The sequence below is a fragment of the Chelonia mydas genome, chromosome 15 (genome assembly GCF_015237465.2).
Source record: "Chelonia mydas isolate rCheMyd1 chromosome 15, rCheMyd1.pri.v2, whole genome shotgun sequence".
Taxonomy (NCBI): Eukaryota; Metazoa; Chordata; order Testudines; family Cheloniidae; genus Chelonia; species Chelonia mydas.
Window position 1 is genome coordinate 6,898,597 of NC_057856.1, and position 23,708 is coordinate 6,922,304.

At 44.5% G+C, this 23,708-nt stretch overlaps 1 protein-coding gene and 1 long non-coding RNA gene across 5 annotated transcripts in view; one reads left to right on the plus strand and one right to left on the minus strand.

Moving 5' to 3' along the window:
* TBX5 (T-box transcription factor 5) overlaps positions 1–23,042 on the minus strand; it is a 49,775-nt gene extending 26,733 nt beyond the window's left edge. The window contains exons 1-7 of one of the 4 annotated variants that reach the window (XM_043529732.1): positions 22,834–23,042; positions 21,916–22,040; positions 17,940–18,115; positions 15,913–16,007; positions 13,000–13,119; positions 12,171–12,318; positions 7,893–8,045 (exon numbers count right to left, since the gene is read on the minus strand). In XM_043529732.1, the coding sequence (XP_043385667.1) occupies positions 7,893–8,045; positions 12,171–12,318; positions 13,000–13,119; positions 15,913–16,007; positions 17,940–18,086 (663 nt within the window). In that variant the 5' untranslated portion in view covers positions 18,087–18,115; positions 21,916–22,040; positions 22,834–23,042. Of the gene's footprint in view, positions 1–7,892; positions 8,046–12,170; positions 12,319–12,999; positions 13,120–15,912; positions 16,008–17,939; positions 18,116–20,456; positions 20,932–21,915; positions 22,177–22,833 lie in introns of those variants that run through there. The other 3 variants (XM_043529733.1, XM_043529731.1, XM_027834029.3) reach the window with 3 other exon arrangements.
* On the plus strand, positions 5,996–8,949 carry LOC122463062. Its single transcript, XR_006286039.1, has 2 exons — positions 5,996–6,056; positions 7,362–8,949. It is a non-coding gene; the product is annotated as an uncharacterized LOC122463062 (long non-coding RNA).
* Positions 23,043–23,708: the final 666 nt, after the last annotated feature.

Here is a 23,708-nt window from a genome sequence, read left to right on the forward strand (position 1 = left end):
CAAGAAGTCCTCAGTCAACAACCCCTCTTTCTTAAGCTTTATTATGCCACCCTTATGATAAAGTAAAGACACTTACAGAAGTAAGGGTTTACCAGAATTAGTCCTTTCTCATATGACAATTGCTTTGTATTTGGGTTTAAGGTAATAATTTATATTGTGGTAGCACTTAGAGGACTCAAGATTATGGACCCATTTTTCTAAACATCTATTCTATTTATTAGTATGTCTGCTCAGACATACCTGAAGTGAACAGAAATTTTCCCCCTCTTATATCAATCAACCGATACCCACAGTGCCTGTCATCTCAGGGCTTGTCTACCTGGTGTGGGGTGTAAATTCTAAAACACACCCACATGTTGTGCACTAACTGGCCCATGTAGACCTTGCTGGAGCGCATGAAGAGTTCCCCACTGCATGGTAATGTAGCACTTTATAAAGATGGGTAATATCCCCATTTTATAACTGAGGAAACTGGCACTTTTTGCTCAAGACAGCACAACCTGATGGCAGATATGAAAACAGTCTAGGTCTCCTAGTTCTGAGCGTTCTGCTCTTACCACCAGACAATGCCGCCTCCAATATAGATGCTCCTGCTGAAGCTGGATAACTGCATAGGTCCTTAGTCTGTACTTGTTTAACTTTACACATGTGAACAGTCATTGTACTTGAGTTCCATGGAACCTCTCATGTGTACAAAGTTAAGCACATGTGTATGTCTTTGCAAGCTCACAACCTCTGCAAGAATCCATGGATGAAATCTAGGCTCTATTGAAGTCAGTGGCTAAACTCTCTCATTGTTTACTTGTATTCTGCAACATCATGCCCATGTGAATAGTTCTTACTTGCTAAACACAATGGGAATAGTTGCTTGAGTGAGTGAAGTCCTCTAGTAAGTTGGGGTTTATGATACTGGTACCAAACCACACTAATTCTCTTTCAAAATTTCCGTGAAATGATTAGAGCCCTGCAGTGCAAACGCTTAGGTATGTGAGTCAGTTGTCCCACAGCCTTCAGTGGAACTGTTCACATGAGCAGTGATTTAATGTGTGTTCATAGATTTGGGCTCCAAGAAAAGTTTAGGTCACTTAGTCTATTCTTGTTTAAAACCCTTGTTAGGGGCATGATCTCATGTCCACTGGGGTCAAAAGGACCCTTTCCATTGACCAGTGGGTTTTGAATCAGGTCCTAGCTCTTTAATTCATTACAAGCATACTATTGCCACTGACTTTGATAATTTTTTTTTTTTTTACTTTCTAAGTGAGTTAGTCAATTACATCCTTTACTTTTTCAAAAAAAAAAAAAAAAAAAAAAAGGCAACTCCCACAAAGTCAGAATGCCCAGGAAAGCATTATCCAATATGGATGCAATAAAAATATAGGGATCTAAATACTGTACTACTTTGGAGAGGGTTAACTGAAGGAAACTGCTGTCAAAGTTCTCACCTGACCTATAGATTACTCTTTGCTTTCCCACTTCTCTATTATGATAAACTGCGCACAAGTACTTCTGAACAGAGTTTATGGAAGGAGCTTGCCTATAAAGGGTCACCTTTAAAACTGTCCATAATTCTAACATTTAATTTATAGAACATTTGAGAGAATGGAAGTATATGTCAACATTTATATATTGTACAGTTTTAAAATACATTATGTGCTGGTTTTGCCACCTGTTAAGGTTGCCTAACACTTCTCATTATAAAACCCTATTTTCAGTTGCTTTTAACTTTACCAAACTTTAACCATTAGAACTGACGTTTTCCATGCCACTGTCTTCCTCAGACTGATTTTTTTTTAAATCGTTTCAGCCAACAGAATGCAGCCATTTTTTGAAAACAAAGCTAGGGGATAACATGTTTTGCACATCTTTTTTTATATATAAAAAAAAAATCTGGAGATCTTTTCTCTGAAATACTAGACTCCCTATATTTTGGAGCAGGGTTTCAAAATTCTGCAGGAGGGCATCCTTTGACAGGGAGATGCCCCTTTTCTGTTCCTCTGAAATCTCCCCAAATTTGGTCCAATTATAATCCTTTGGAAAAAATGCAGTTTGCATATGTTAATTAGACCTTTTTTCAATTTAGCAGCTCAAATATGAAGTCGCCATCTTCATTGACAATACTTCATCCAACCTAACTCTGTAAGTATCTACACTACAATGTAGCTCCCACCAATGTAACTTGCCCACTCCCCTGACTTAACTCCACTTCCATGAGAGGAGTAGTGTTTAAGTCGATGTAGTTAGGTCAACTGTGTCAGCGCAGACACTGCATTGCTTACATCAACTGTTGCTGGCTTTCAGAAACTGTCCCCCAATGCTCCACAATCGGTGCAAGTGCTCCTGGGGAGGCCATGCACCTCAAACACAAGAAGTCTACTGTGGACATGCAAGAGAAATGGAATTATTGTGGTGGCTGTACATTGGAGTATCTTAAGTCAACTTAATTTTGTAGTGTAGACTTGCCCTGAGTATTTTCTAGTCCAGAATTACAGGGGCTGAGCTGGACTCTCCCTGTAATGGCTGTTCACAACTGCTCCAGGTCAGGGTGGGGCTGGGCACTGGAACTGCGGACAAGGAGCCTGTCTTTCCTCTAGTCTCAATGACACCCCTGCTGGTACCCAGGCAGCGTGGAGAGGAAGCTGTCTGATTTGAATGCAGAGGGAACAAATCCTAGACCTGGGGGAGGGAAAGAAGTATATTCAGATAAGGAATCTGGTGACCCTACAATGGGAGGGAGTGGGAGACAGACTGAGACTGGGGCTGGGAGCTGGTGAGAGAAATGAGATGGGGACTGGGATTGGCTGGACAAAGACTGCGACTAGGAACTAGGTGGGGGTTGCAGAAGGAGGGAAGACAGATCTGACAAGAAATTGGGGTGTGGAAATGCAACTGATACTAGCTGGGCAAGGAGACTGGGACAGACAGGCAGGAATGGGGGTGACTAGACAAGGATCTAGGGAGGGACTGGGAGGAACACTGAGATTGGATGAAGAACCCAGATGGCGGAGAGACACATAGGATGCGGAGCCAGGACAGAACTGGGATAGACTGGGCAAGGAATCTGGGGACAAGTTGTTGGAGTGGGAACTGGGACTGGCTGGGCAAGGAGACTGGGACTGGGTGTGGGAAGGGGGAGAGGTGAAATATCCAGTGGGGCGGGGGGAGGGAGAGAGAATTGGGAGTCCTATAGTGAACCTGGAGTGAGACTAGGACTGGCTGGACATGGAGACTGGGTCTGGGATGAGTAATCTGAGGAAAGAAGACTGGGATAAGGAACCAGAAGTGGTGAAGAGATGACTGGGACAGGTTGGCGGGGATGTGGCAGATGGGCTCAAGCTTGGAATGGCTAGAGTTTGTGCTCGGTAGCGCTCACTCCCCTCCTGCGCCCAAAATGGAACCCAAGGTTTGAGTCCCACCATTCCTCTGCTATTGGCAAATATCTGTGAAACCTGCTGGTAAAATGTGTCCTCCCCTTCTAGTGCTGGTCCCCATAGAGCATGATAACCTACTACTGCTATCCGTTATTCCATTAATTCAAGTTGCAAAGGTCTGGGAGGTGGACCTCAAGGTTTCAAGCTTGCTGATGAACTAGATGGTCAGATGCTCTTTTCATGACCTTGTTCAGAGTGTACAGGATGTATGGTGCTCTGGGGATGAATCAGGGTTGTGAAAGAAAGGAGGCTGTCTGTAGGACCCCAGCCTCATTTGTAGCAGAAGTTGAAAGGTAAGTAGTAAAGGAGGCAAAAGATTGTGAGAAGCATAGGCTGGCCTCCTGGTTAAGGTGGTTGAATGCTACCCTGGAGAGCTGGATTCTGTCCCTGCCTCTGCCAAGTTCCTATGTGATGCTGGGCAAGTCACTTAAACAAGTGATCACTAATTGTGTGCTCCTCACTTTCTGGGTGCCTAACTTGACTCCCTGGGTTTGGAGTGCAGAATTGCTGAGCTTTGAACATATAAAATGCTCTATAATGCTAAGCACTCTGAAAAACCAGGTCCCCGGCATCTCATATCAGGTATCCAAAATCAGTGAGCATCTCTCTGCCTCCACTCCTGATCTGAAAAATGGGGATAATACAAACCCTTCACTACACTCCTGTGAGGTGAAGATATTGTAGTGATGAGTGCTATAGACTCCCTGAGAATTAGTAATCCTGTCTTCAGAGCTGATGTGAACAGTGCGCAGTAAATAAGGCCTAGGGCCATATAATAAACAATAGTATAAAACAAAATATTGAATAGCTGCTCATAATTGAGCCCGGTCTGTCATGTGCACTGAAAGAGGCAGGGGCCTGGTGAAAAAATAGTGTGTGATCATGCAATTGGAGAAAGTACAATAATGGATATACATGGAGGCCAAATTAATATTGCCCAGGCAACCTTCATACTGGCATTTCCTAACCTTTGAGTGCTTGACTTCATTAAGATTGCAGTGCTATTTTAATAGAGGGTTTTGAGTATAATGTGTGTACATATAAGTTAAAGTATATATAAACCCTTATGACACACCTTTGGTACATATTGGCAATGAGTTACAACGTACCCTTGTGCATTGTCCTTTGCACATCTCTGTGCACTGTAGCACAGCTGTGTATGTGTTGCCTTTTTAGCTAGGGCTGTTCTTTCCTAGTGCTGTACTTTACAGGATCTGGGCTATAAAGCATGTTAAATCACATCCAAAAAATAAGCATAAAACCGGATATCCTGACAGGGGGAAAGCCAATATAAAGCCCAGGTCCAGCTAGGGGGGCAGTAGGTTGTAAAAATTAATGAGAATAATTGTTGTGAATTCTTGCTTTGGAAAGAACCCTCACGAGGGCAGAACTTTAATTATTTCTGTCTATTAGGGTTCATTTCCTGGTCCTAACCAGAAAGCTAGTACCTAATAAATATGAGCGAGTAACACAATGATTTAAGCTGCAGCAAAATAGTCCTTAACTGCAGGGGAAGTTTAATATTTGGGAATCAACCTGATTGCATGCAACCATTGTGCAAACGGCAAGGAAATGAAATGTGCATGTGACCTAGTTTAACGGTAAATATTTCTGGGGTGAGGGTAGGAGTTGTGGGGAGCGGGAAGGGTCTCTGAGCTGCTGACAACTGCACTGAAAACCTGACAAACTTTCTTCATGGCCTCACCCTCCCTTAATGTGGCTGGGGAGGTGGGGGGCAGGGGGAGAGCCAGTTTGTTTAAATATCTTTTTCTGGCTGCCTAAAATATCAGGGGAAATAAACACCAAATCCAACGGGGAATGCAGCGGTGCAAGGGAAATAAATCCACGGATCTGAAATCAGTTGAGTCTTTCCATAGCATGTATAAGCACACTGACTCTCTCCGATATGCCCTATAGATGCACAGCTAAAAGAAGGCAGCTCACCAAAAGCCCTTGACGACTAATACTGGCGTTCATTTGCGGCATGCTTCTGGCAATGTGTGTACCTGGGAGTGGGTGTGATAGGGACACGTATACCGGGGTGACTTGGATGTATCTGTGACCTAGACAGACGGGTGAGACTGTGAACAAATACCTAGGCTGAGAATAAATATATTCACTATTGTGCCATGAAAATATCTCTTGCACAATCCGCGTCTCATCCGCAAGGGAAATCGGTCCCCACTGTGAACGAAATGGCCCCGCGTTTTCACAGCGCCTTTCTTTGCCTTACTACAGTAATAGGAATATAAACTGTTCCACTCAAATATCCGCGAGTGCAGGGTCCCGGAAAACTGGCTCTTATTCCTATTGGGCAGCCGGCAAACTTTATTCCCTTCCCTGGAGGGAGATGCCATTTAGGGTAGATCATTACATAGTTATATAATTTCTCAATTGCGCCTTTATTCTATTTAGTTGTTCCTGAACGGTTCCATGAATTTGTGGGTCTGCAGAAAGGGGATACGCACAAAGGGGTGGGGTGTGTTTCCAGACTGCCAAAGACACAGGTGTCATGTCTTATCAACTAAATGCAGCTGACTTGCAATCAAATAGCCCTCTTTCCCTATGGCAGTTACCTACCCAAACCTTTGGATTGTGTTATTTGCTCACAAGACGCTCCAAGAGCAGGTAAATTCAAGATCTCAAAAGCGGAGTTTGATTTCCTCTAGGAAATCAATTTTAAAGTGGTTATTCTGTCCTCTTATTACCGTCAATTCTGTTATTATTTTTTTAATATAGGTGAACCTATCAACCAGATTTTATAGTCTCCACAGCGGGGTTATAATTTAAGCCATAAATTGGCCGAGACTCCATTTGGCTTCAGTTTGCTAGCACTGATTGTTCTGTCCGTGCCAACATCTCCCGGTCCTAATGGCTTGGACCTATTTCCTTTCACTCCCTAGTGACAGTGAGATGCTGTTTCTTCACAAACCTATCTCTGTTTTTGTATCTAATGGGTTGGTTGGTGGAGATACCAACGAGATTGAGAAAGCGAAACCTGTTTAAAGTGGTTCAGGCGTTTCATGGCCACATCTCCAGGAAACCATGCATAATTTATCCGGAGTATTAAAGTGACACGTTCTTGGTTTGAAATTAACCACACGATTGAACTTTTTAAACACAATGAAACCATTCTACACGTTCAGCAGTGTAATTAAAAGCCCTCGCCCTGACTTATAAACAGTGTACGGAGGATTTTTTTAAAGGATTTAAAATTCAATTTTACCTTAACATGACCTCTACTTTGAAAGTAATCTGTTTGCCTTGAGTCTAATACTGTTCTCTTGCCACAAGTTTATATTTGCATTAATTAAGGATTATCTGGCTCTAGTTAAAGGATCCACACACTAGCCCTTCTATAAGTGGTCTCACCTGATTGCTATTTAGTAAATTCAGCGCCCCCCCAAAAAATTAATTTTTGATCTTTCAACTTCTATCACCCCCCTTTTAATATCTTCAATTCTTTTTTTGTCCTGCTATCATACTGCTAGGACCACTTCACCCCCAGGAAACTTGCAATTGGCCACCGCTGGAAAACGTTTTTTGATCAGGAATAGACTCTCCAGAAGAGTTTAAAGGCAAAAACCAGGACTGGGTCGCTTTCACCATAAAACGTTAGGTGGGCGAAACTTAGTCAAAATAATACCACGCCCCAGCGCTCAGATCCTGTGGCCCACGGGCGAGCCAATGGGAGACACACAAAGTATGGACCGCTCATAAAAGCTCTACGGGGGCTTCACAAGCCTAAATCCGTACATCAGTGTGACTGAAAGGGTGTGCGCGTATCCGTGTGGGTGTGCCCATGGACTCGTGTATAGACCTTCACGAACACCCATCCCTCTCGCCGATTTCTTGCGCAGAAAAACAAGACAAGGCGTTATTTTATCCACGCCTTTTATATTGCTTCTCTGGGACTTTTTGTTTCCCTCCCAGCCCTCCTCCCTTGACTTCCTGACCGAACCGAGAGGCGCCCCGAAAGCCCTGAGCTGAGGTACAAGCCACGCAACTACCTTGACTGCTTTTGAAGAGTTCGCCAGCAAGGAACCCTCCTCAAAGCAAAAGGAGCAAACGCCGCCAGGCTGGGTTATAGAGACAACTGCGAAAGCTACCGCTCGGGCGCCCCCCTCCAACGCCAGATTACAAGCCTTTGACCGATTGCGGGGGGGGGGGGGTCGTCTCACCTCTGAGCAAACCATCCTGTTCAACTAACTTCTCTCTTCTCTCCCCCCTTGTGCTAAATCCCATCTTTACACCGTATCGCTGACACGCCAGGAATAACCCCCCCAATGAAGAGTGCAAACCCTCTGAGCACTTGGTGTGGCAAGACAGAAGGGGTCTGTATGTGATGGAGGGGGGGATCTATGTGTGATGGGGGGGGGGAAATGCTGCGTGTGTTAGTGGCGAAGCCTCTGCCCCGCCACTCGGACTCTTCCACGTTGCGTGGCTCTCCCGCATCCTCTTTACCTTGTGGTTTTGGTAGGAAGTCACGGCGATGAAGGCCGTCTCCGGAAAGACATGGGTGCAGAAGGCGGTGTTTTTGGAGCCGAATCCGTTGTTCTCATCCGCTTTCACGATATGGAGCCTGGGCTGGTATTTGTGCATGGAGTTCAGTATGATCTTGAAAAGAAAGAGACACACATGGGGGGAGGGGTGTCAAGCATCGGGGCCTAGATCCGTCTCTCTCCCCTCAGGCCAAGATCCCCCCTGACAGGGCTTTGGGGGGCAGGGAGGGGAGGCTTCGCTTGGGAAAGGGGCGCCTGAGGAGACCAAGTGAGCTGGTTTTATCATTCATAGACTTCACATCCCTCTAAAAATGTGTTTGGGGGCGGGGGTTCATCTTTATGGGTCTCCAGGAGTAAAAATAGCTGAACTTATTTTTTAGGAACAAGGCAGACTTTCTCCTCTGCTGAAAGCCAGCCCCTTGACACGGGAAGCAGACATGAGCAGTGGGAATATTTTCCACCAGGGATATAAAATTGATCTCCACAAGGAATCTACAACCAGCCTGGCCATAAATCAGGTTCCTCGCTAAACATCATCTTGCAATAACATAACTTTAAAGAACTTACGGGAGGCGTGCGTGCCTGGGTCTAACATACATATTTACATTTAATAAAAGCCACTGGGCCCACAGTTCTCCCGCCTGCAATGTAATGACCCTAAACTGAAGCATTTGGCTCACTGGTTCTATGGCGCAGTGGACTCTCCTGCTTTAGTTTGACTGCCTGAGCATTACAATTATTGCTCTGCTAGTCACATTTATTGTGGGTGGGGTTGAGTACGAAAGGAAATCCGACCCATCAGAAATTACATGATAGAATTCCTGGGGCTCCTAAGTTATTCATTGCTCAGATTGTGGGAAAGGCCTGAAATGAAGACCCAGGTGGCGTAATAACTAAACTGGATTTCCCTTAAGTGCCTTCTTCAAGGATGAAGCTGTCTCAGTGATGACCCTGGAGGGGACTATTTAGCACTGTTGGAAATGACTGTGAAGGCGAGCAGCTGCCCTCACAACTGGGAGGGAAGGAGGGAGGGGTGTGTGTGAGAAATTATTTTTAAACCAACAGCCTGAAGGTAGCGCTTGCCTCTCCCCTGAAATGTCTGTTTCTTTGACTCGCCTGTTGCCCCCTTTTTAATCTTGTCCACACTTTCTAAGTCAAAAGTTAGAGCTGGCCGAAATGTTTTGAATTGTCAACCTGTCCCAGCTCTTTATTAAAAGAGCCTTTTTCAAAAATTCTTGTAGGAAATTTTTTTTCGGAAGATCCACGAACTTTTTTCAAGAACAATCTCGGGGGGGTGGGGGGGGAGATCGCTATTTTTCCCAATTGTTTCTCGCTATAAAATCAATAGTTGGCCCAGATGTTAACAAATCTCAAAATAAGAGAGCCTGGATACACGGCGGTGCTGGTCTGGGCTGGCCACCATTACGGGTTCAGCCTTCGCCCTGATTGCTTTCTCCCAAGAGCTAAACATGCTCTTTAATTGCTCACCCCAGCTAAAGAGACCTCAGTGATTTTCCTAACCCAGCCAACCATCTTTGCATAGACTTCCCTGGATGCCAGGGTTGGTGCCCACCATAAAACCAGATAGTCTCTTTCGAAAGCCTGGCATTCAACTGGGATTAATCCTGGAAGAAAAGACTGTCTTCCTTTCCTCCCCCCTTCCTTGGGTTGCAGTCTGTAACGATAATGACTGCTGCAAAACTCGGCGACAGACAGACGCAGTCTGTCCCGCCAACCCCGGCCCCTGCAAGTCCTCTGTGCCTGCCAGACCCTCTCATCCTGGGGCTTTAGCCAAATTGCTTTGACATCCCGGTAAATCGTGGACATCAACGGTGAACGATCTAATGATTTTTAATTTCATTACAGCGACTCTAATTGAGGGCCCACTGGTGCCGCTTCCCCTCTGAAGTCCCTATTGTTTAGCGTGGCCTTAGGTTTGTTTAAAGAGACTTTTTCCTATCGCCGCCTGCTCGCAGCAGGGAGTAAAATGGCTGCTGGCCTCTTCCTTCCAAGGGCATCTCATATCAGCCCCCCCGCCCGCCGCCCCCTTCCTTCCCTAGAACTTTCTTTGAAGCCTAGGTCCTTGAGGTGGGGGAGTTTAGAAAGGGGAGTTGCTGGTGGAGTCTAAACCTCCAAACACAGGACAAGATGTGCTGGGCACGAATTATTCCCCCTCTCCTGGGGTTTGGGCAGGAATCTCAATTCCTGGAAGGGACGTTTCTCCACCCAGGCTGAGTGAAGAACCATAAGGAGATCGTATGTCCTCTTTTGGGGAGCTGGGGGAGGGACAGATAAACCAGAGGACGATTAAGAGGAGGAAAGGGGGGTTAGATTAGGCTGTGATCTCACATCCACCCCACACTTCCTTAGTAATTATGTCCCGTCTCCCCTTCACTGTGCTAGCTAGCTGCATTACAGTCCACATGGAGGATTCATTCCACCAGTGGAGGCCACTTGTCTATGGATTTCATGGCACAAGATTTGTCGTTTTTAAGAAAATCAAAGTGTTGAGAGCAGACTGGAAAATTCACTCTTGGAAACGAGACGCTGGGGATCTTGATTCATACCCTCTTGTCTAATTATAAATGTATTTGTTCAAAGGAAGACCTTTGAAAAATGACTCTTCCTGGCTGGGCAATTCACACAGCCTTTCCGTGCCTGAGCCTACGCACACAGGTCTTGCAGAAATCGTTTGTATATGAAGCGCTAGCGGGGTTTCTTTTCTCTTTCTGTCTTTCTTTTTGAGCCTCGTTCCATTTTGAATCGGAGACCCCGAACCACATTCGGTCGCATTTCCTTGAATAATTATGCCTGCTTTTTACCTTTAACCCACCTCACGGAGGCAGCGAGCAGCTTTTAAAGCGCTAAGACTCCACATGAGGTTAAAACGAGGTAGCTAAATAGTCACCCACTGAAGCCTGGCCTGGCCAGCCTGTTTTTAAGAACACTGTCAAAGGGCAAGTCCTGACAAGGACTTGCATAAGCAACTCCCAGTCAATACAGCTAAATACCCAATTTTCAAGAACGTTGAGAATGAACATGAATTCAGATGTACCCACTCTCCCACTGCCCCCCAAAATGAGACAATCCCAACCCTCTAACACTGGGACTGAGCTCGACTTCCCTGGGCCGTCACTCCTTGCAACTGTCCAACACCGCCCAATACAGAATAGGAGGTACAGTGCAGCATGCACACAGAGGCTAACATGCTTGCAAATGAAAGCAGGGAGACAGAGCGGTTCTTGTGCTCTATTTCTGGTGAGAGAGAGAGAATCATAAACATGGGACCCCTACAGGTTATCGACTCCAGTCACCTGCTCTGATGCAGGATATGTGGGGGGGGGGGGGGAAGAAAGGGGTGTGAATGTGAACACAAATTTTTTGCTTCATACATGGATACAAAAACTAACATGCTGTTTATGTTAAAGGCTAATTAATTCCATTGTCTTCCCCCATTGCGTTATTCCCTTACATTACAGCCTCATAAGCTTTGCATCTGGCCCATGTAGTATTTCTTAAGGTTTTCCTTTTCCTACGGAGTACGCTCTACTGTTTCTCTAAACAGGCCTGAAGTCTGCGCTTTGTAGTGTCCTACTCCAGCTGCCAAGTTACTGGGACACCATCAGATCGGATCCAGCAATTTACCACGTTGCACAGAGAGACATGCAGTCATGATTTATATTTCACCAAGCATCACCCCCCCCAACACACCCAACCCACCACCATGTGTCTTATAAGAATGTCTGAAAATGCAACCGACTGAGTAACAGCTCAATTCTAGCCAACTGTTGATAACCGTCCTAGGACTTTGCCAACCACCAGCGTGCATCAAAAGCCATTTAGTGAAATTAATACCAACGTTATGCCTATTAAACCTCTATCCCGCTCCAGGTTCTCCCCCTCCCCCCTTGCTCTGACTTTTCATTTCATCTGACAAGCAGAGATGCCACAGAAATAGGAAATGAGTGCAAAAAAAAAAAATCACCCTGAATATTCGCTCCCGGACCCTGTGCTAGACACTAAGCCAACCCCCCCACCCCCACCCCCCGCGCTGGCAGACTTTTGTTGCAACCTTTTTGCCCCAGGCTTTGCCGAGCCTGCGTCACATGAAACCAGCGGAGTTCAGAGCCCAAAGCAGGTGTAGGCCTATTGCCCCCCGAGGCGTTGGGCTCCCTTCTGCCCTCCGGAGCGCTGACTCGGTAACAGCGAGAGGAGGCCGCCTCCTCGCGAAGGTACTTACATGTCCGAACGGGTCAAGGTGGTTGTTGGTGAGCTTGAGTTTTTGAAAAGAAACTAACTGCCTCATCCAGTGCGCCCCAGTAGCGGGTGAGTCTGGGTGGACGTACAGCCGGCCTGGCATGGCCGGTTCTGCCTTCCCTGTCACTGACCTAAACCAAAGGGACACAAAGCCGGCTTAGCCCTCGGGACCCGCGTCAGGCCTACGCCCAGCGAAGCAAGTTCACCACCGCAGGACGGGCAGGAAAGATCGGGCTTAGAAGGAATGGAAACGTGTCTGTCTGTCTGTCTAGCTAGCTCCTTTGGTCTGTTTCAAAGGAAGGGGCCGTTGGACGGTCGCATCATATATTTCGGGGAAGGAGACACCAACACACACTACTCTGGAAATTAATTGAGATTTTTGACACATTTTCCGTTTGGTTCTCCCTCCCCCCCTTCCCATTTAACCCCTTCCTCCCCTCTTCCTAAATATCAAAGAAAAGACCATGTGGCAATTCTTAACATTTACCTTCATGGTGATTTTCTTTCTTAAATGCAATTAAGTTGTTGGCCCCGCGATAACCAATAGGATCCAACAGGATTCAAGTCATTGGCTAATTTAAAATTTTGTGGCCCCCCCCCCAAGTTTGGCTGGCAAACTGGAGTTATCTCAGGATACTTCGCAACCCCCCCCCCCCCCAACATTTCTTCCTTTGTTAGCTTATTAATAGCACCAACTGACAGCTAAAAGGTATTTTTCAACCCATTTGAACTAGGTTTTGCTAACTGTGCAATCCAGACACAAAGATTTCCTCCTATCTCTGCACCTCTCCCGTCCCCCCATGCATGCATACCATTTATTATCTGCAAATTTGTATCTGTGATCATCAGCTGGTACAATATCCATGAGCAGTATGTACTTAGTTTTTGGATTGAGTCCAGTGACCTTCACTTTGTAACTGGGGAACATACGCCTAAAAAAAATAAACAAATAAACATAAATCTAGAGAAGAAAACATGACAAGAGGAGCGCAAACTCAGGCAATTGTGAGGGAAATATAAACTACGGTAATCAGCAATATTAAACGAGAAACTATTCCGCACCCTTCAAACACAGACACACGAAACATAACTTTTCCTTTATGGTCCAACCGGGACTTTTTTCTTTCTGCTGAGTATTGCTCCGCTGTTATAGTTCCTATCTCAGGCAAAATAGTTAATTCATTAATTAAAGTTAAGAGGCTTTTTTTTTTTATTCTTCTTTTTGTCTGTGATCAGTCCAGTAGTTAAATTCTTCATTCCTTTACAATACAAGACCACATAATCTCTTTCAGGGATAGTTATATTTATAGCCCTACAAAGAATAAATTACACTTATGTAAGTATGAGCCATTATATAGTGGATTTTTTTTTTTTGCTAAAATATTGGCCTTTGAATCAAACACATGCTCGTACATATATCGTATTTGCGCACATGTATGAAATGTTATATACACGCTTACATAGGCTATGTGTACATATCTACATAAACACACTTGACAAATCTTTCGAAACATGCAAACACTCTTGAAAATATGACTTTTAGAAATATTTTCCTTTACTACAAGCAGTATTATTTTGGTTTGAGCTTTCCCAGTGTTTAGAAATAAGCATATGAAACTGTATCCTTTAATTTAAAAAAAAAACCCTTAAACTTACTTATTTCTGAAATTATATTTGCTTTCAGATCTTTGAAATATGAAATCAGACCCATTTGTTAGTTCAGACTGAGTGATTTGAAAAACAGGAAAAAGAAAGCTATACAGACCAAAGTTACTCATCAAAAATAGCAAAAACTGATATTTAATATTTTGCAGGAAAAGAAAAAAGACCTGAACAATGAAATATAGCTATATCCCTAAATATATAACTAACAAAATATTGTATAAATTATATGTTTATGTCATAATAAAAATAAAGTGTTACATAAATAGCTAAACTATTTGGTTTATTCTGGGGGTGATGTATGCAATTACTTCTTTAGAAGCTCTATGTTGTAAATGTTTTTCATTGCTACCCATACGAGACTTTTATCCACGCCTGCACTGGAATTTTATGCAAGGTGTTTTATATTTCTCTTCACTGCTTTGTACACTCTGATCATTTGCAAGGCAACTTATTCCTGGCATTTTGAAACAAGTCAATGTGCTGGTTCATTTCACAGCATTGGAGTCTATAGTCTATTTGCTCCTTTCCCTTTTCTCAGTAGGACAATTAATTTAGTCAACTCTGTTCTGTGCAAACCGTACTCCCTAATGGTTCTAGAGAGCTCCGGCCCTTTGTTTATTTCCTGTCTCTTTATTTGTGGAATATTCTCCTTTTAAAACGATACCATCTTTTCAACAATAGATATGTTCAAAGGGAAGCCGAGCCGTTGGACAGACCTATTTGTTATCCACTGCAAAACTTTGTATGGCTAGAGCTTTGTTTCTCTAAAGCACAGTTTGGGAGACCACACCGAGCACTATATAACAGAACAGAAAGCAGGTTTGATTTCTAGATGGTTTGCAGTGCAAATATAATTTCGAACTGTTATTCTTTTTCTGTCTGGTGACTTTTTTTCCTGTATCGAACGAACCCCTACCTATGATGATGGCATGCACATTGTTCAATGTGGTATACAAAGGGAAATACATTTCCATTCCCGGAGTTAACTGATGGTAGTCCGCATGGTGCTAGCCAATACTGCGTCTCAATCCATCACCAATTCCCCTTCTCCTTAACTTTTATTTCAGTGCTTCTTCAGCAAAAGGGGCTCTGCGCTGCCCCAAAGCATTAATATCAAGGGAAATGGTAAATCGCACCAAATGCACTTAAAAGAGGTTGGGTTTTATTAAGTGATTAGATTTACCAGGCCAACCATGGAAGTGATCTCTCTCTCTCTCTCTCTCTCTCTATACTTAGATTTGCAAACCTTATGTTGGTCTAGATAGAGACACAAACAGTAGCTCAGGATCGTGTATACTTTTTTTACAGAATGACTGGGAGATGTCTCTGCATGTGTGTATTTGCCTAGAGCTGAACACAAAATAAATGTCTAGAAGCACAGAAATATGCTTTTCCAAATATTTAACTACTCCTTGTATTTAAAAAAAAAAAAAAAAAAAACCCACAAAATCGTCCACCGAGTTGTATTACATGAAACAATGTAAGATTTTGGCCAATTGATTGCAACCAGCATGAGTTTGGAAATACTCCAATGAACTGGATTAGGGAGAACCCCGTCCTGGTTAAATAAGAAGCCAGAAGAAACAAATCTTTTTGGTATACACTGTATTGGAGGCCTCCCTCCTGAAAATATCCCAACCAGCCTTTCTCGCTGATCTACTCCGAAACCTTCAAACCGAAAAATGTCTTCAACATTTCTGGTAGCTTCAATTAGGCAATCATCTTCTTTTATTTCTTCCTGCTTATTTTCATTCAATTTTGCGAAACGGCCTCCGTAACTCATAATTATTGAGATTTTACATTGATTTTAAAATGAACTTTTGACTCTCACATGACACGTGTGTCATACATAAGGCACACACACAAATAGACAAATATATATGTGTGTGTTGTGTGTCATAGGAGAGATGTTCATAAAAAAGTTTCTTTTCAATCTCTGTATACACACACGAATGTGTGTATTTGTACACAAACATCTGTGTGTACAGAATATACATCTGTGTATACAATATATATATATATTCATTTTAAAAACAGAAGCGCTGTTTTATTAACCTTACCTTCCAGCCTTTGTTATAATCATTTCTGTCCCCACTTCGTGAAATTTTAGCCACAATTCTCGTTCGTGTAAAAACACTTTGATCCCCTCCATGCCCTGCAAATAAATAAGTTAATGAGTGAACCCAGGAGAGGACGAGCTCCGAGCTTTCCAAGAGCTGGGGGAAAACAGGAGACCCAGAAGAGGGATTGAACTTTGGCATGTCAGCACCGAGCGCTTCTGCTTTCTATACAATCCTAACTGACGTGACATTAAAAGACTGTAACTCCCAGACCAGCGCAAAGGAATGATTCATTGAAGGGAAATCTCCAGGAAAAAAAAAATTCAAAGAAGCTCTTGCAAAGCATTGCAGCAAGGAGACGGATTTCTGCACGGCACCCGCTTTCGTAGGAGAAGTTTGTAGCCTTTTGATATAGGGCTAGAGATAGGCACGGGGCCAAATGCATCAAAATAGACAATGCGTGAGGGCAAGACAATGCTTGAGTTTACTAGAAGGAAAACGATCCTGGGTAGAGGCGATTCGCAGAAAGAAAGAGAATAAAACACCGTCTGCAAAGCCAGGGAGGTGCCCCGCACGCTTCAATTCCTCTAGTGGTGTAAATGGGCCCTAGCTCCACACAAGCGATGCGTAGGACCAGCCGAGCGTGTAGCCCGTTACATTTATACAGATTGCAATGGAAGTCCTATAACAATACACTATTGACAATAGAGCACCCGATCTTGCTTTTCTTGACCCCCCCCCAAAAAAAACTGCACCAGGAAAGAAGTCTCGGGCCTCAAAACCGGTTTCCCCCCGTCACAGAATTAACATGTGTGTGTATATATATTACGTGTGTGTGTGTATTAATGTTAATTCTGTGACGGGGAGAAACCGGTTTTGAGGCCCGAGCCTTCTTTCCTGGTGCAGTTTTTTTTTTGGGGGGGGGGTCAAGAAAAGCAAGATCGGGGTGCTCTATTGTCAATAGTGTATTGTTATATACACACATGTCCCGAAAGAAATAATAATCGTATGGCATTTCATGAATTGTTTCTTTTTAAATCCCCTTCTTCCTACATGATTTTTGCGCCTCCCCCCAACACAATGAAGATCTGAATAAGGATAGATTTATGCTAGAATCTCTCTCCCCTCTATTGTTCATCACACTAATAATTTTCCTTTTCTAGATGTACCTGAGATGTAAACACAGAGCTACATTAAACATGTATTCAAGACTGTCTTTGCCCCCTCAGCCGTGTTGTGCTCTGTTCTCATTTAAAGAAAGGGGAATATTCGCTTAATCCCCAGCCTTAACAAAAACTGCCCTGCATCTCATGGGGTGGTTTTAGACAAACAATGGTTTGTTCTAGTCCACACGAGCCGAGTCCCTGTGGTAGGCTGGAGTTTAAAAAACCAAAACAATCCGTTAACTGGGCCGCCGGCGTCCTGGCCTACTTTCCTCTTAAATGGTTCGGTTCAAAGGCAGAGCGACACAGCAATATCAGTCCACCGGCGGGTGCACGCCGGAGAGTCTCAAAAGAAACGATCAGCACCCCTTCCCAGCAACACGGGGGGGGCACAGGACTTCTCCAATGCCCCCCAAACCCTTCAGATTAAGGAAGAGCGGTGGAAAGTCAAGGAAGGGAGAGGGAGACACTGAAATATGCATGTCTGTGTATATGTGTATGATGTGTCTGCCTTGTGTACGTGTTCGTGTGTGTGTATGGATGTGTGCGTCGTGGATATGTGAGAGTGTTTCAGGATATGTGTGTGTCTTTGTGTCCGTGAATGTTTCTATATTTGTGCCTGTTTGTATCTAGATGGTTGTTTGCTTGTAATTACCATAGCTAATTGTTATTACAGCAGTTATAGCTAGTACAGTCTGACGCTAGTGTCCAGACTCATCACTTGACCCTGTGTGCCTAGAATTACCCATCTCTCCAGCACAGAAACCCGGACAAATCTCGGCAACAATTCAACAAAAACCCAAACCGGGGAAAGACCGTGCGAGCAGCGACTGTTTCTCGGCAGGTCTCTCCTCCTCCGCTTACCTGCTGGGTGAAAGCTGCCTGGGGAGAGGAAGGCGACTTGCTGCTGGCCCCGAGCTGACTCTCTGGTTTGGTTTCAGACTGAAGCTCTTTCGAGTCTGAATCAGCCGGCGTGTTGGGAAGCCCAAAGCCTTCTTCAGCATCCGCCATGTTACAAGCTTCCTCCGCTGAGTCTCCCGCTGCAGGCGCGCACAGCAGAGAGGGAAGATAAGAGAGACATAAGTCAAAGCTGGCATTTAAGAAAATGTATAGAGAGAGCTATAGATATAGACCACCTTCTCCCCCCCCCCCCAACCCGCCCTCTGGCAGCAACTCCTCTTCAGCTGCTTGGAGAGAAAATATCGGTGGGGGCAAAGAGAAGCCTCGACTTATTATTCCAGTCCGCAGGGGAGATTAAATTTTTATCAAACATCACAGAGAGAGAGAGAGAGAGAGAGAGAGAGAGAGAGAGAGAGAGGGAGAGGGAGAGATTTTTTATTAATCAACACACACGAAAAAGATTAACAATATAGTTTAGCTGCCCTCCTAGTAAGCTGTTGGCTAAATATATCTGGAAAGGCCAATAAAGCTAAGAAACCGGGTATTTTGTTTTTTTTTTGGTGGGGGGGAAAACTCATTACAAATTTCACCTCTTTAAAGAAAATGCACAAGCCTGACTGGTGAACTACTGACCACTCTTGACTTTTGTTTTTATACTAGCTCCCCATTTATGGAGCCATCTACAGCTGATATTGCTTAAAATGTTTCCTTGAGAGAACTGAATTCATTCCAGGGGTGCTTTCCCCTCATGGAGACGTGAAGCAAACGATATAACCTCGCGTGCAAAGAAAAAGAAAGTCCCCTTGCAAAAGCAAACCGCGAAGCAATCAGCATTCTCACATGAAAGTGACTGCTCCATTCAGGTGCAAGCAACGTGGGAAGTTGCCTTTAATAGGTCATATGGCACAGTAGAAATAGAATAAATACATAGTCACGAATTAATACATAAAATCAAGCCATTGTATAATTTCATGTATTAAATGTATCTGTCAGTTACTCTTGCAGCTACATTGATCTAACCTACAATATTACAGCAGAAATGCAAAACCAGAGAACCTAAACTGAGAGAAAAACTTCAATCAGATACTAACAGTAAAAAGCGAGTTTCAAAGATTTTTTAAATTGTCCTTTAGGTTGCAATGAGGGATATAAGCGATTAAATTGCCTGGTTTCTTTCTCTTTTTTTAATTATTTTTTTTAGGATTCAGAACTTTGGTGTCGTTTATTTTAAATATGTAAAAATATTTAAAATAAAGTACCAGGTCCGTTTTTAACAGCCATGTCAGGGGGAGAAAGTGACATGTTTTAAGCATAATAAAATAATTGCTTCTCCATGAGCTCTTTCTTCTCCAACCGTATTTAAAGCACTCTCTTTAAATATTAATTCCTAGTTATAGTCTCCTTTAAACATTGAGACACGACGTGGTGTGTTTGCACTGGTGCTTGGGGGCGAAACAGATGAATTAAAACAAAAAGTGAAGGGGGGACACATGCCACTTCTCTCTCCAAACATCATTTTATAAAACTATCTGGCTTTCTTCCCCCCCCCCCCCCCCAGTTCAAATGCTCCTTTCCCATAACACACACAAGGCAGATGGTTTGTAATCAGTGGCTGAAGGGCGAAGGGGGAGGGGGAAGGTCCCCGTGCAGCGAAGGTGTGCGCCGGGCAGAAGGGATGAGACACGGCTGCTGGATTTGATGTCTCACCGGGCCCCTCAAAGCCCAGGCACGCTAATGGCAATGATGTTGTGCTAGGCACGCCAGAGGCAGGGACCATTTACGGTTCCCTTCGCTGGGCTGTTGTTTTCGCTCCGCTTCTCGGCGAGCTCTGGCCACCCTCCCTGACCCATTTTGACTCGGCTTCTGGCGCGCGGGTTTGCGCCGGTCCCCCGCAGTCGGCGAGCCTAGAAACGGGGCACGTTCGTGGAAACAACGAGCCCAGAGCCACGGCGGCGGCCGCGGAGAAGAATTTCTCGGGCAGGCTCGCGCCACACGTCGCCAGTTTTAAACATAGTTAAGCAGAAGTGGGGTGCTGGGGGGGGGGGGTGGAAAAATAACCACAGCGACTCAGCCCACTTTGAGATCAACCCCCCTCCCAAGAGCGCCAGAGAGGAAATGGGGCTTGACAGAACCAGGCCTCGATCGCTGTATGACAAACGCCTCTTGCGCCGCTAGCTAGCACCAAAGTGGGTTAGCAAAAAAAAACAACCCCAACCCTTTCCTTTTGTTCCATCATTTATTTGTGTTTCTCCACCCCCCCCCCCCCCCACCCCGCCCCGCGCAGGTTACCTGGGAGGAAACCCCTTTGCTGATTTCCTCCCACAGGCCTTGGCATTCCTTGGGAAAGACACTGTCTGTGTAACAATGACCCCCTGCCAGCGCTTTCCTCTCGCTGTCTCTCCCCACTCCCCCACCCAGCCCCCCCCCCCCCCCCGCCGGACAGACAGGGACAGACAGACAGGGCAATGGAAGAACCGTTACCTTGCTTGTTGAATTCCATGCAATCAACGCATCTCCTTAATGTTTCCCCCCCTTGCAATGGAAATGAGTGGCATCAGGCTTCTGGTTTGCATGTCCTTGCATTTATTTATGTTCAGACCCGCATTATTATTATTTTAAAACACAGCCTGGAGGGGAAAAAAGCTCTCCAATGCAACAGTGCCTCTGGCCCTCTTTCTCGCCAAACACTTCCAGGTTGTCAGACGCACCAGAGAAAGGATCCTGAGGCCGAGATAAAGCCTTCCTTCTCGGCCTGAGCGGGTGGATCCGGATTCTCCCCCAGCCAGCCCCCGCACCCAGCCCCCTCCTAAGGACGGGGGTGGGGGGTGGGGGGAGAGGGGCGGGGGAAGACGACAACAGAAAGTTTAGAGAGGGCTGTCGCTGAGTAGCAGGAGCAGCCTCCCCCGGCAGGTTTGTGATCTTGGCTCGAGTCCCCTCTCTCTGGAGGGCAGAGCGAGTTGCACATAGGAAATAGAAGCCGAGCGGAGCGCGGAGTGCGGTGACGTGGGGTCGGGCTCAGCTTTGCTCGCAAAGTGCTGAGATCTTCTGTCCAACCAGCTCTGATCCTGCTCCGAGTCTCTCTCTCTCTCTCTCTCCAGCCCCCCCCCCCCCGCCCCCCGCTTATTTTTCTGGCAGGCAAACAAGAACAAGGCACAAAGACAACCATCAAACTCACCAGTAACCCCCCCCCCCTCCTTCCCCACTCCCTCCCTCTTCCATCCATCTTCCCCAACCGGAGAGAAAATTCAAAGCTTGTGAATCCCCCAAAGAAGCAGTTGGCTTCCCTAACACAAACCATACATCGGCCTCCCTCCCATCCCCCCAACACGCACTCCCCCAAACACCCCTGAATATATAGGTTAGTATTTTAAACCAACTCACGAAAAATATTTCTTAGTTCTCTTGGGGGCCTTTGACATATGAAAAAGGGACTCGTTGACCCAAGCCAGACTGGATAAAAGGGATACCCAGGGCAAAGAAGGAACCAAGGCACCTCGTTATTCAACCTCCTTAAATTCAAATGGGTTTAACACAACATGAAGGGGGTGCCTAGCATTTTGTATTGTATCTGCAGAAAGATCAAAGCTCTTTTTACAAAATAGACCCCCCCCCTTGACTCCCACCCTACCCCACCTTTGCAAAACGAGCAGGAATTCTCCAGCCTTTCCACGGCGAGATGCAAATATATACAAAAGCTCAGAGGCTCTGCTGTATTAAAATAATCAAGCCGTCAGTTGAGAAGCGGGGATGTGTTTTTATCTGCATCTTCCTTCTCTCTCGCTCTCTCTTTTTAATGTATTATTTTGAGGGTAAAGTTGAATAGGTCAAAGCAGGGTAAACAGCCGTCCTGTCGCATTCTACAGCCTGAAGAGAACCAGATTGGTGGGTTGTATTTTTGATAAGAGTTGGAATAAATGGCATGGGTTAGATCTCTGCCCACCTTCTCTTTCTTTTCTTTTCTTTTCTTTTCTTTTCTTTTCTTTTCTTTCAATTAGGATTTCACGGAAGCTGAAAAATCGACCCAGACTTTCACCAACAAGCCCCTGGAGTGCTAATTCTGGATTCCTATGAAAGTTTGAGGTGAAATGGGGATAAGACAAAGTTGTGCAAAAGTTTGTGTTTGTGTGTGTGTGTGTGCAGTTTGGCATCTGCTTAAACCTCTTCACGTGTCCTCCAGTTTAATTGCAACTTGCAAAGAAGCAGCAAAGTAGTAGTCAATTCTTTTAAAATTGTGCATAGCTGAACCTACCGTTACAACCAACAAATTAGAGACTGGTATTATAACATATTATTTTCTTATTATTTTTAAAGGGGAAATTATATGCAGAGCGATGCAAAAAAAAAAGTATTATTCTATAAATATTGTAAATGTCAGAATAAATCAAGCTACTTCTTTGGCCTTAGCATGAACATGCCTGCTGTTTATCTTGTAAAATTCATTAGCTCAAATCTATGTTGCTGTTAAGTAAAGAGAATGACATTTCTGCCTTTCTGCAGCCCCCAAGTGCTTTCTGAATGAAAGTTTCCAGGTAAGCAACTTGGAGGCACCATGTCAGGTCTCTGGTATATTTTGTAACCATTCGCTTGTTTATAAAATCCCAGAATTGCACATGATCTCAAAATAGTGAGGATCAGAAATGGAATTCTGCTAGTGAAATTTGAGATTTAAAAAAATAAAGTTAGAAAGTTGCATCCATAGAATGGTGGTTTTTCAGTGAACAGCAAAGTAGCATGAATGGAAAGAAATGCAAAGTGAGATGATCTAATCTAAGGTGCAATCCACAACCTGGGACATAACGATCAAACACCAGGCAATGCTGCTGCGTTTAGGCTCTAATATTGCAATGTAAACACTCACCTCTCCAAATCCAAACTAGCTTTTTCAAGGACCTTGAAGAAAAGTTGAAAACGACGCAAATAAATCGCGTTTATTTCCTTCTGCAGGTTGGAAAAAACAATAATCTAGGAAAAGGACCTCAAGTCCAGGCGCTATAGGACTGTATATAGAAGGAGCCTTCCAGCTAAAGCCGATTTGTGGTCTCAGACAAATTAAATATTACTGTTTATTACCAGCCATACTCCAATAAAATAAAGAGAGTTCAAGGCGATAGCTGCTATCTCACCAGCCCTTGCACCTATAGGACTCAGAGACGTCATCATACACGCAACTGGCCCATTCTATCATGGTTGACTGCCGCAGTAATGGAAGGTTAATTTGTATTCTTCTTTTCCTTTAAAGCCCTATCAGCTAGGTTTCCCCCTTTGCAAAGAAACCACTCAGTGCAATGCAAAATACAGCCAGCCTGGGGGGGGGGGGGGGGGGAATATAACCAAACAAACGTGCTTAATACATTTAAAGGGGAAGGACTGGAAAATCAGAGTCCAGTTCTGTCTTGGAATGGAAGCAGAAAATTACTATCAAACCAAGATCAACTCCTTTAATCCAATGGTACTGGCACGGTGCAGCTTACTTTTAAAAAATATACAATTAGTATTAATAGGAAAACTTGTCAAATGAATGTTGAGGCGTCTCTGAAAGCCAAGGCACTGGGCTGTGTATAGTAAAGGATAGCCGGGTTATTGGCACAGATTCGAGTGTGCTTCGGAGAACTATTATCTGCCAGGATTCATGATAATAAAAATGGTAAATGGAGGCTGTTTCTTGACAAAAGAAACTGACCCGAAAAACTACTTCTCCTCTCAAACTCTAATCAGTCGCTGCAAATTAATAGC